General features: G+C 43.6%; 1 protein-coding gene across 1 annotated transcript in view; it reads right to left on the bottom strand.

Moving 5' to 3' along the window:
• CAPN13 (calpain 13) overlaps positions 1-12,968 on the bottom strand; it is a 95,968-nt gene that overhangs the window by 48,931 nt on the left and 34,069 nt on the right. The window contains exons 2-4 of the mRNA XM_070480764.1: positions 11,968-12,196; positions 3,191-3,269; positions 1,451-1,566 (exon numbers count right to left, since the gene is read on the bottom strand). Coding sequence (XP_070336865.1) covers positions 1,451-1,566; positions 3,191-3,269; positions 11,968-12,165 — 393 coding nt within the window. The 5' untranslated portion in view covers positions 12,166-12,196. The remainder of the gene's footprint in view (positions 1-1,450; positions 1,567-3,190; positions 3,270-11,967; positions 12,197-12,968) is intronic.

Here is a 12,968-nt window from a genome sequence, read left to right as displayed (position 1 = left end):
TAACTCCAGAAGAAATAAGAGGCCCAATCAGATCAATAGCGATTGAACACATTGGAAGAGTTAAAGAAATCATATTTTAAAAGGAGATAGGTCCAGACAATTAAACAATTGTCTATTTCACTTGCAAAGAACAGATAATCAATGATTAACAACCATTATACAAATTATTTCAGATCAAAGTAAATCTCAATCTGCTCATATTAAAAGCTAGTATAACTCCAAAGAAAAACAATGAAAATCTGGAATCCAATTATACATGTGACATAGATTCAAAAATGCTAATAAATTTTTAGCACATTGAATCCAACAGTGGATTAAAAGAATGGCATACCAAGAAAGTATGCCACTAAAATCAAGAGAAGGCAGAATTTGCTCTTGTCACCTCATTCAAAATTACAGTCTTCTAGTTAATACAGCAAAACAAAATAACTCTATAAATATTAAGAGACAAAAGTATCTTTATTTGTGGATAATATTAGACAACTAAAAAATATCCAGACATTAATAAAGAAAAAATTAGAATTTGATAAGGTGGCTAGATAAAAATTAATATTGAAAAAGGACTAGCATTCTCTTTTCATCAACATATAGTTAGAAAAATCATTCACGTTAACTACAAAATTGTAAAATATCTGAGAATACATTTATCAAGAAGGGTATATCCAACTAATAAAAATAAATGGGAAAAAAACCAAAAACAAAAACAAAAAAAAAAAGAAGGGTATAGAAGGAATATCAAAACAAAACTATAACATTTTATTGAAGGACATAAAACTAGTTCTAGATAAATGGAAAGATATACTGTGCTTTTGGAAAGGAATAATTACAATAATAAAAATGTGATTTTTCCAAATTAACACATAAATTTAAAGCTACTCTATTCTGCTTCATGGTGGCTTTTCTTTTTAATTAGATGCAATGATTTAAAAATTCTCACAGAAGAATAAATGTGCAAGAATCAACGAGATAAAGTATTTTTGAGGGAAAGATACTGAATAATGAAGGAGAACTTATGCCACCAGCTGTTAAAACTCACTCTGACGCTACTGTAATCAAAACAACAGGGTGTGGCACAGGGACAGACAGACAAAATCTCAATGATGTACAGGGTCTTTCATCAATAATTCTTTTCTTTGGCTGATTGTTTCTGCCATACTTTTTATTGGGTTGCCCAAAATGTTCATTCAGATCTTTCCATAAGACGCTATGGAAAAACCCAAATGAACTTTTTCGCCAACCCAATATTTGCACGAAAACATTTTAATTCTTATCTTCCCTATGTGTTGTCAGATCCTGAGTTCAAATCCTTTTGAGGAGCTAACACACATTAACTAACACTTAAGTGTCTCTCCCACATCTCAGGCTGCTAAACCAAGAGAAAGTTCAAGACAGCTGCCTCCCTAGGCTCACAGAGAATCCCATTTAAGGAGCATCCCAGCAGCATACTTACCCGAAAATGGAAAATCCCCGCATACTGGTTTGAAAAACTTTGGTCTATTAGGATCTTCTGCAGATACTGTGGACTCTGTGTCAAGGCCCCCAGTGCTGCCAGGAACCAGCAGTCTCCTGGAGGGGAGGGGGACATAAGTCGTGAGATGCTGTTTGGACCCACCTGGAAGCCCCACCCCATGTACTGCTCAGCGTTGACGTACCTCCTTCCGAATAATGCTTTTTTTTTTTTTTTTCCTGTCTGAGAGAGGAGAACTGGGGGAAAGATTCACCGGGGTCAGTTCCAAGCAAGATAGAGGTGATGGTGGTAGTTATGGAGATAGTGGTGGGGACAGGGGTGGAGTAGTGATAGGGATGGTGGTGTTGGTGCTGCTATGATGCTGATGGAAGTGCAGTCAGGAGAGCCCCAGCCAAGCTGATGGGCCAACTTGCCTTCTGATTCTCGTTTGGCCCAAGGTGCCCAGAACCAAAGTTACAGCAAATTTTGTTGCCAGCATCGGTGGCAATTGTGCGCTCTAAAATTGGGGAGAACAGATTTCGTTTTTTCTTTACTAATATTTACTCAGTCCCTCCTGGTGTTGGGGCCTTTCCAGCCCAAATCCAGTTTCTCCCCTCTTCCCTCTTGAGGGAACATGGCTTTGAGTTTCTCCTTGAAGGTCGCTGTGAGCCCTTTTGAGCAAGCTCACCCCCTTCTCCTGAGTCTTCTCTCCACCTTCACACAATGGCCTGAATGCCCTTTCAAGTCAGGCATGCTGCTGGGTGCAGAAGCCACAGGGATGCCCTGGGAGAGATCCCTCCTCCTGTCAGGAGGGAGACTACTGGCTGGAGGGGACTTTCTCCAACACAGACAGCAAAGCCAGGCAGGCTTTTATCAAATTCACCAGGTGAAGTCCAAGTGCCAGGGCATTAACTGGAAAGTGACATTCTAAGGACATAGAGCCTGCTCTCAGAAGGGTTGTGTCTTATTTATTTATTTGGCTGCACTGGGTCTTAGTCTGGCTTGTGGGATATAGTTCGCTGACCAGAAATCGAACCTGGGCCCCCTGCATGGAAACAAAGAGCCCTAGCCACTGAACCACCAGGGGAGTCCTAAGGGTTGTATCTTATTTTGCGATGTCTCTGGGCTCCATGCCTACTTGCCCACCCCAAGGAGTCTCACCCCCCACTCCTAGGGTTCTTGCTCAGGGGTGTTGCGTGGCCACACCTGCTACTGCCCATGGGCCTCCCTTCTCCTGCCACACTCCTCAGGTCTCAGCAACAACTCCAGGTGGGTCCAGTGGGTTGGAGGGAATCACACAGCCCTAGATTCAAACTCAACTCTGTCATGTATTGCTTTTGTGAAATGAAAGACACTATTATGTCCCTTGGACCCCTAGCTTCTGCATATATAAAATGAGGATGTTGCAGGGTTAATGAACTATTTCATGCAAAGTATCTAGCAAAGCCTTGCAGAAGTTCAGTAAACATTTACTTCCCTCTACTCAGGGCTCAGACTGAACTCTGTGTATATTTTCTCCTTTTCTTTGACAATTCCTCTCCCTAAAGGGCTCTGCACACCCACTGCTAAGCTGATTTGCAGGCTGAAGGCCTGAGCATGAGTAGTCCAACCACAGCAACACTGAGGGTGCTGGCCTCTGTGGGGCTGGGTGGGGGCACTTCTCTCCACCCACTGCTGCTCAGAGGTAGACTTTGAGCAGCCTGCCTCCATCCAGGGCCAAGAATAAAGAGGTTGAGTTCTTACCTGCCTCTCCTTGTTGGATATCGAATCTGCTCGCACCTTCCAGGATGAAGAGAGGCTCTGATTTACCCTTCAATAAATCCTGAGAAAAGAGCAGGGAAAAGCCATGAGCATCTTTTATCCCTCTGCCCAGTGTGGTACCCAAGACATCACTCTCCTCGTCTTTGAGGAGTAGAGGTTACTTTGTAAAGAGGTCTTTAGGATCTGAGTTAGGAAAGTTCTCCTGATCCTTCAGGTTTTATCACTGACAGGGAGGCAGATGTCAGAGGGGTGTATGTGTAACTGCCCAGATAGGCAATAAATGCATGGCAGACTGCACGAGGAGATAAGGACCAGGATCCTTACATAGACTGATCAGCCATCCTGGTCCCAACAGCAGTGTTTCATTAAGAGTCTATAAACAACCAAGAAAGAAAAGGATGCATTTGCTAGAGAAAACTTTCACAAGCATAATCACACTTTCCTTGTGAAATGTCATCTCTCAGAAGTCAGTATAGGCATTCGGAGCTCCAGGTCCAAGTCCAGCTACGTGCTGTACAGAATGCAGGCTGTGTATTACTCAGGTCTTTGGCCACTCCCTGGCTAACACCCAGACTGATTCTGGAAGACCCCAGGCAGCTTCTAGGTTTTCCTGCAACCAGGAACCCGCAGGATTTCCTCAGCATCCTCTCTGTGTCCTGGATCTCCATTGCATGGATTTGCATGATTTGGTATAATTGTTCCTGTGTCATTTCTTTCACATTGACAAAACAGTTCCCAGAGAGTGGGGCTGCAAAGTGGAAATGGATTCATCTGCTCAACAGCCATGAACATGTGGAGTCCTGTATCTTGTGAGACCTGTCAACCGTTTGTAAACTGCCCTTCAGTTTCCTGGTGGAGCCTCCGAGGGGCAAACAAAGGTGTGCGTGCCTGCAAACAAGTCAGCCAGCCCACCGCACCAGGCCTCCTCCCACCATCTTCTCTGCATACAACTGGCCCTCTCTGATGACCACGACGGGGCCCTCAGGCCCAGGTCCTTGCAGTGGAGGCACGGAGCTGACCCTCTGACCTACCGTTGGCTGCATAGAACTCAGGGTCTCTCTTAGCACCAACAGGAAATGCAGAGCTGTCACAGGGCCTGGAGGGAGCAACTCTCCCAGTGTCCAAGCAACTTGGGGTGCTTTGTTGTCCTCTAGTGGCTCTAGTTGTCCTCTCCCTTTCTACTGGAAGAGGAAACTCGAGGTCTTAGTGGAGGCTGGCTGGAGATCCTCCACTCAAGGGAATTAAGAAGAGGGTGAAGGCGTTTGGGTTTTGGCTCAGCTTCTTTGTCATTTACTCCTGGTTTACCACCCTGCTGGGCAGAGCAGGGGTGGCTGTGCTGAGGGTCAGAAGAGCAGAACCTGGTGTGGAATCCTGTCTGCATTGTTCCTGCGGTGACCTTTAGCAACTTGTTTTACTTTGCCAAGCCTCGGTTTCTTCACGTGTAAGAAAATGGGCATCAAATGAGAAAGTCAGGATGTTCCAGCTGCTGTGACCAAACCCTCATGGAGGACAAGATGCTTCATTCACAGTGATCTCCTGATGGACTTTCCAAACAGGAGTCCATTATTTTACAAATGAGGAAGGATGTGCAATATCAGTGTGGCATCAGACAAGGGGCCTGTTCAATAAATATTGATTCCCTGCTTCTGTAATATTTGCAAAATTAAAAAGACCACACTCATGGATAAACCTAGTGTCTCCAATGCATTCATTATTAAACAAGAGAGAATAAAAACAGGAATTACACAGTCGAATTATAGATTAAAAAAAAGAAAAATAGAGCCTCACAAATATAGGTGGAAGGAAATGATAAAGAGAACAATTGGTGAATTACAAAATAGAAACACAGCAAGATCAGCAAATACATTGTATTTGGGGAGAAGGTTTACTTAGACCCAACCTTTGGCTAATACGGTAGAGAATCTTCAAATAAAATTAGAAATCTTGTTTTAACAATATGAAAACATGATGCAAAATTCTGTACTAATCGGTTTAAAACATACTGAAGATTGCTGAACAAAAACTAACATGGCCAAAAATGATCCAAGTTGGTAAATCACCTGAAAATCAATAACCTTGATATAGTGTTTTTAATGATTAAAGAATACCTCCCTAATATCTCTGTCAAGGCTTCTACACACAAATTTGCTGCTGAGTTCTCTTAAATTTTCAGTAAAAAATTCCTGTGTCGCTTGTAGTTTCAGCATTAGGAAAAAAAAAAAAAAAAGAATCCTGTCACTGTTTTATTTTAAGAAGCCAGCACAGCCTGGATGCCCAACCTGAGACACACACGCACACACAGCCCCCCCCACAGATTGATTTCACTTATGGAAAAATACTGAAATAAATACCTGGCAAGGGAATCAACAATTCAACAATATATTACACAACTAACCCACTAGCATCAAGTAGGGTTTGCCACAGAAACGTAGGATGCCAGGATGGATTCCTATCAGGATATCTGATGGTATCAAATGACATTTACATAGGCCAAAAGAGAAATAATTGCTCTCTTTTCAGTAAATGCCATGAAGGCATTTCAAGAATGCACAACTTTTTCTGATTTACCAGAATAGTAAAATTTAAAAACTGAAATTTTTGCCAAGTAGGAACAGAAGGATACTTTAACGTTCTAAAGATTAAATGGCAATTATTTCAAACCAAAAATCAGTCATCAACATCAAGTTCATGGACAAACACTAGAAGTGTGTGCATCAAAGTTGGGCACAAAACTAGCATTTTTTGTTTCTTTTCCTGAGCTACCCATTTCTTCCTCACCCTGGCTTAAGAAGGGTCCTGAGCAATCCCAAAAGAGCAAAAATAGGAGGAGACAGAAATTCTACCCAGAAGCATTTCAGTCTGCTGGGCGGCCTTCTGAGACCAGGCCCTCAGAGAAAACAGGTCAGTATGCTTGGAAGATAAAAACCCTCTGGCTCTGGGCAGATGCCCTTTCACCAGGAGGGCTGGGCGCACCATGACAGCGAGGGAGTGTGACAGGACTGGTGATGGGCAGCCTCCAGCCCAGGAGTGACTCAGAATCACCCAGAAGTTTTGCAGACATGCAGGCTGCTGGATGCTGCCTTCCCACAACCTGTATTCTGTAGGTCAGTGGAGGTAGAGTTCAGGATCCACATAGCTCCTTCAGTGATTCCAAGGCTCAGCAGGGCAAGAAGCACGTTCAGAGAGGTTGAGTGATGTATTCTAGGTCACACAGGAGGCAGGCTGTGCATTAGACACTCCACTCACATAGTGCCTTTGCCATGGACCACACCAGCAGGCAGGGTCTTCAGTGTTTTCTGGTTCTGTGACATGAACTGGCCCTTTGAGGCCTCTGCAACATCATCCGTACAGAAGGAAGCTGTGATGGTTCATTTTACGTATCAATTTGACTGGCTCATGGGGTACCTAGATATTTGGCTATACATTATTTCAAAGGAGTGCTTCCAGATGAAATTAGCATCTGAATCAGGGGACGCAGTAAAGAAGATTGCCCTCCCCAACATGGATGGGCGCCATCCAATCTATGGAAGGCCTGAACAGAACAAAAGATAGAGGAAGGGAGAATTACCCCTTCTCTGCCTGACTGCTGCCCAGGGACTGGGGATGACATCATCAGCCCCCTTGGTCCTCAGGCCTTCCCTCGTGGGCTACACTATACCATCAGATCTCCCAGGTCTGCAGTTTGCAGACTGTGGGATGTCCTGCCTCCATAACTACATGTGCCAATTCCTCATAATAGATGAAGCAACATGCTATATCTCTACAGTTACTATTGGCTATGTCCTATTGGAGATCTCAACCTCTCCCCTCTCCATCTCCCTCTTCCCCTCTGCATCCACATCCACACCCATATCTGAAGTGGTACGACATCAGGCACTCCCCTGCAGTCATCCTTGGAGGTGTCTTTCTAATGTGGCATCACTTCCTGTGTTCTGGACAGTGATTCCTGTGTTCTTTTCAAGAGCTCCTCATGCCCTGCCCCAGACGATGTGCTGCTCTGGGATGGGGAAACGCCAGGTTTAGTGTGCTGGCCTTCAGACACAGCCCTTTTCAGCCAGTGGCCAGAGTTCAGGCAGGACCAGGTGGCAGGGTCACTCCCTTTTCTATGTTTGGCTAGAGAACTTTGTTTTATTGGAATCAAAGTTCTTCGGCCAGTGTTCTCTCTCTGTTGCTTTCTGTTACTTTGTTAACCCCTTCCTTTCTGGGACAACTTATGTTGGAACCAAGGTGAGTCACTTCTAGCAAATGGTCCTTTCGGAAACTCTGCTCTGGTTACTTGGAAGATGAATGTTTTCATCTGGGTAAGTGACATTCTGGGCTTGCCACAGGCCAGAATCCACAGTGGGGCTGGGTGCTGAACCCTGAACCTGTTTTGGGCCCACAGCCCATTCTTCAGTTGTATAATGAACATGTTTTTCACTAAAGAATGATGACAAAGATGAAATTTCAATCTCTTACTCTGACATATTGGTGACTCTGCTGTAAAGATCTATATCTACAATTCTTTGCTTTCCAATATGGTAGTGACAAGCCATATTGGCTACTTACATTCAAATTAAATTAAATCCAGCTCAGCTGGTAAAGAACTCGCTTGCCAGTGCAAAAGACATAAGAGACATGAGTTCAATCCCTGAATCAGGCAGATCCTCTGGAGAAGGAAATGGCAACCCACTCCAGTATTCCTGCCTGGAAAATTCCATGGACAGAAGAGCCTGGGGGCGACAGTCCATGGAGTCACAAAGAGTCAGACATGACTGAACATGCATACACAGCCTGACGTATTGGCAACTCTGCTGTGAAGATCTACAATTCTGTGCTTTCCAATGTGGCAGCCACAAGCTATATTAGCTACTTACATTTAAATGAAATTTAATCTTCAACATCTCAGTCACACTGGCCACATTTCAATTGTCTGATATCAACATGTGACTAGTGGCTCCTGTATTGGCAGAAAGGACATTTCTATCCTCGCAGAAAGTTCTTTTGGATGGTGCTGATTTATTGAATGAGGATATCATCATCTGGGCTTCCCTAGTAACTCAAATGGTAAAGAATCTGCCTGCAATGCATGAGACCGGGGTTCGATCCATGGGTTGGAAAGATCCCCTGGAAAAGGAAATGGGTACCCACTCCAGTATTCTTTCCTAGAGAATCCCATGGACAGAGCCTGGCGGGCTACAGTCCATGGCATTGTAAAGAGTCAGACATGACTAGCGACTAACATATACACACACAATATCATCTACCTCAGTGGCCTGTTATGGCAACTAAATGAAATGTTGTATGTAAGGTGCTTAGATTAATACTCAGCATAGAGACATGCTTGATAAATGGAATTTGATATTATTAATGAGATAAAATTTTTAGAAGAAAGTGACTCTACCAAATTTAGTTTGAGGAAATCTCATGTAGAGTCTCTGAGTACAGGTGTAATTCCCAGCATCATCTCTTCCTGAGGCTGGGGTTGCAGGAAGCATTGAGGAGGATGAGGAGTTGGGTCCTTTCAGGGCCTTTTGCTCTGGGCACATTCACAGGCATTTATGGAACCTGACTACCTGCTGGTCGGGGGGAAGGGAGGGTCTGGGGAGTGGGTTACTGATTCCTTAAACCCAGAAAAGCTGAAGGAAGCAATGGGAGGAGCTTCTACCATAGCAAAATGGATCAGGTCTAATTGTTAGAGGGGATAAGAAGGAAGAGGTAGACAAAAGGAGAGAGAGAGAACATAAACTACATGAGAAACAACTTTGCTTCTTCGTGTAGAAAGACAAGCCTAGTTTCATGTCCCTGACTCTTGCCCTGTTGCTGAACCTACCAAGTCTGGATGAGTACTTGAGGTAGAAGGATATCCATGCTGGTTTAGCGGCTGCCTAGAGTATGATGCTTTTCCATTGTCTAGAAACCACAGAATGCAGAAATGCCGTAAGGAGCCTTGGTGCCACCTCAGCTGCTATATAACTGAAGTTTAGGGGATGCCAGTCAGGTCTCTGGTCAGGCACTGAGCAAGCTTTAGATTGGGAGCCACCCTTCTAATAGAGATAGACAGCAGAATGTGAGAGGAAAAGCACCCTGCACACTCTCTGCCAGCCTCCTCTGGGCTCCCCAGATAGTTTCCTCTGACCCCCATTTCTCCTTAAACAGGCTGGATGCATGATATAAGTGCTCAGGCCTGGTGCACTGGGAAGACCCAGAGGAATTGAGTGGAGAAGGAGGTAGGAGGGGGGATCAGGATGGGGAATACATGTAAATCCATGGCTGATTCATGTCAATGTATGACAAAAACTACTACTATATTGTAAAATAATTAGCCTCCAACTAATAAAAATAAATGGAAAAAAAAAGAGTGTCTGCTGAAATTGCCTGAAGACTGAAGCTGAGATGACTGGACAGTGAAAGCACAAGGAATCCTAGGGGATGGCCCCTGTTGCTGCTACTCTATGCCATCCCTCTCAAATTAATCAGAGTAACAATAACTAGTGTTTAGTAAGTTCTTACAATGTGCTAGACAATGTTCTATGTATTCTGTTCATTTATTCCTTAAAATAATATTAGGCACTGGTTCCATTTTTATCCTCACACTTTTCACCTAAAAAAATGAAAAGAAGGGCAGAACATAGACAGAGATTGATTCCTGGTTACTCAGACAAAGCAGGAGATTCTATTGATGTACGAGATATTATTAGTAGCAAACAGGAGCCTAAAATACAATATGAGGAAAAGTGCAGTATGTGGGGGAGCTTCCCGGTTGGCTCAGTGGTAAAGAATCCACCTGCTGATGCAGGAGATGCAGTTTCAATCCCTGGGAAGATCCCCTGGAGAAGGAAATGCAATCCACTCCAGTATTCTTGCCTTGAGAATCCCATGGACAGAGGAGCCTTGCGGGCTACATACAGTACATGGGGTTACAAGGAGTCGGACATGACAGCAACTGAAGACGCACACACAGTATGTGAAGTCAGAAATTTTATTTTAAATCCTGCTCTTTCCCTAACTATGTCACATTGTGCAAGTCACATCACCTGTCTGAACCTGTTCCCTCATAAAACTGGGAAAGAACAAAAGACAGAGAAAGAGAAGACATATGGAAACCTCTGAAAAATACAAGTGTTAAGTGCTGCCAGCTGCAATAAGGGATACAAAGAAATATCCACATGTACATTTTAAAAGAAATGTGGGAATGAAAAATGATCCCCTGGTAGAGTTTTTGGATGGATAAGCTTTTGCGTGAGAAGAATGGGAGTAAAATGTACTTGGCCCCTGGCTGCCTCTACTTTGGGTTCCTGGAATGATTCTGTGTGAGTCATTTCATTTCTGTTTGCCTCAGTTTCTCCTTGACCCCAAAAGACAGCAGAAGTTGAGATGTTGCTGGAATTAGATAATAAAAAACTCAATCCTTTCTAAATAAAAATGTTATAAGTTCTTCAACACTATAAATATAGTTTCACATCTATTGCTCAGTACCTTGTGGAAAAAAAAAAAACATTCTAAAAGAATCTCATCTGAAAATAACAAAGGGAGGAAAAATATAATCCTTCCAAGCTTTAAATAGAGTTCTCTGCTCAGTTCTCCTTAGGAGTGAAGTCCAGAAGGGAGTCGTTGTTGGGGACTTACTGCTTCTGGCTGGTAAGATGGATCTAGAAGTTTGAAGCACCCTCATCTTAACTAAGCAGCATTCTAAACCCCATCAGATCCCCACTCACCCTCGCCTTCCCCAAAGCTACAAATTGGTCCTGAATTAGGACAAGAGGTGGTTACTCCAGGGTTTATGTCTTGTTCTGTCATCAGAAAACACCTATTCTGTATAACCTAACCTGGCTTCATTGAGTGTGTTCCACAGAGTGCTTGGCGTTTCATTCACTTTCAGTAACCCTGGTGATATTACAACCATTAGCTTACTAGACATTATACTCTGTCCTCTTGTTCTAGGTTCTGCTGTCTACTATTGGAAGCATGAACAGGATGTTTTAGCATCAGTGCCCTCAGAGTGGCCCTTAGCTAGGTCCTTTGTATCATTGAAAATGACAGCACGCGAATGTTTAGTGGACTGAGAAATTTCCCTTGGCGCTTCATGTCCTGAAACTGAAATAGTTCTAGAAAAACCAAGAGGGCTCACTTGGCTGCAAGGTGGAGTTAGTGGTCATCTATTGGGGTGGGGGAGTCAGGGGGTTGAACATTGCCACAAAATATCTCTTTAATTTTACAACTGATGTCTAAAACTCTTTTATAGGTGATCAGCCTTTACAAGACTAAAAATACAAGTACATGTGAGAGAGGCAAGGCAATTATTGAAATTCATCCTATTGTACAAGTGATTGACATGTTATCTTCCCTTTGAGTAAATTCTAACAATGAAAGAAAAAAAGAAAAAGACAGTGATACCTGAACAGAATAAAGAGTGATGAACACTGACAGAGGGGTTCGTTTATGGAGATGGAAGAGACCCTACAGCTACTACTACAACTCTCTTACCCTTGCTTCCCCATTTTTTATGTGGGAATCCTGAGGCATGTAACCTAGTGACATGCTGTGTTAGAACTGTGTTAAAACCCAGGGCTCCTGTTTCCTGGTATAGAGTCTTTCCATCCCACTCTGGATGCAACACTGTAGCTGAGGGGATCAGATGAATTTCAGTCTTCTTCCAGTTTGGTTTGGGCAAGCCCTGAAAACCAGGTTTCAAGCCCATCCTTTCAGTGGGAAGTACCACGGGAGACAGTCAGAGGGCCCAGGAGCTGGGCATGTCCCTGGTGGGGAGTTTCACTCACCTTTGGCCGCATCCAGCTTAGGTTGGAGAGGTTTCTTCCCTTGAGGAGCTGCAGACCTATGGAATAAGCCTCCGCAGGAAACGTCTCATCCTCAAACAGCAGCCCTCTGTTTAGGCAATGACCCCATAAGGAGTAAAAGTCCTGCTCCTTGAATTTGATGATGGGAGTCTTGGCTGGAAACTGCTGGTTGTGTGCCATGATTCTTCCTAGAAGAGGTATCAGATCTTTCCTTTTGGGTGAGAAAAAGAGGTATTTTTAGGGATAAGCTGTCAAGTACTTTGTATCACTGGATGTGAGCCCTGGAAGGCATTCAGATGTCTGCCACCTTCACAGGTGAGACTGGAACCACGTAAGTTCTGTTCCTGTGGACCCAGCCAGTTGGTGGGAGGCAAGCCCAGACTAGAATCCAATAAAACTTCCTTCCAGGTCAGTTTTCAATCTGTTTACCGAACAGCTTCTCAGGATGCTCTTACATGCATGAGAGACTATGTGTACCTTAATGAACATTTATTGAGTACTGATCTTGTACCAGGCACTTTTCTGAATGTTGGTAATTCAAAGATAAATATGGCATGATCTTTATCCCCTAGAGGCTCATTATCAAGTGGCAAAATATATTAGACATTTCAACAACTAGCTATCGTTCAACAGAAATGGTCTACTTAAAAATGTGTAAAAAGTCCTGTGGACATAAAGAAGAGGAGCTAGGAACTGCCAAGGGATGTTTCTCCCACGAGTTCTCACCTTGCAATTGGCCTTGAGGGAAAATAATTCCAGGTGGAGAACTGGTAGGTAGATTAAAAAAAAAAAGTCCTAGGACTTCCCTGGTGGTCCAATGGCTGAGACTTTGTGTTCCCAATGCAGGGGGCATGGGTTTGATCCCTGAGGAGAACTAGATCCCCATGCCACAACTAAGACCCAGGACAGCAAAATAAATAAATATTTTTTTAAAAGTCTCTCCAGAAGATGGCGGAGGAATAGGACGGGGAGACCACTTTCTC

Source organism: Odocoileus virginianus, chromosome 2 (assembly GCF_023699985.2).
Source record: "Odocoileus virginianus isolate 20LAN1187 ecotype Illinois chromosome 2, Ovbor_1.2, whole genome shotgun sequence".
NCBI lineage: Eukaryota > Metazoa > Chordata > Mammalia > Artiodactyla > Cervidae > Odocoileus > Odocoileus virginianus.
Note: the sequence above shows the minus strand (reverse complement) of the source record. Positions and strands in the feature narration are given on the sequence as shown.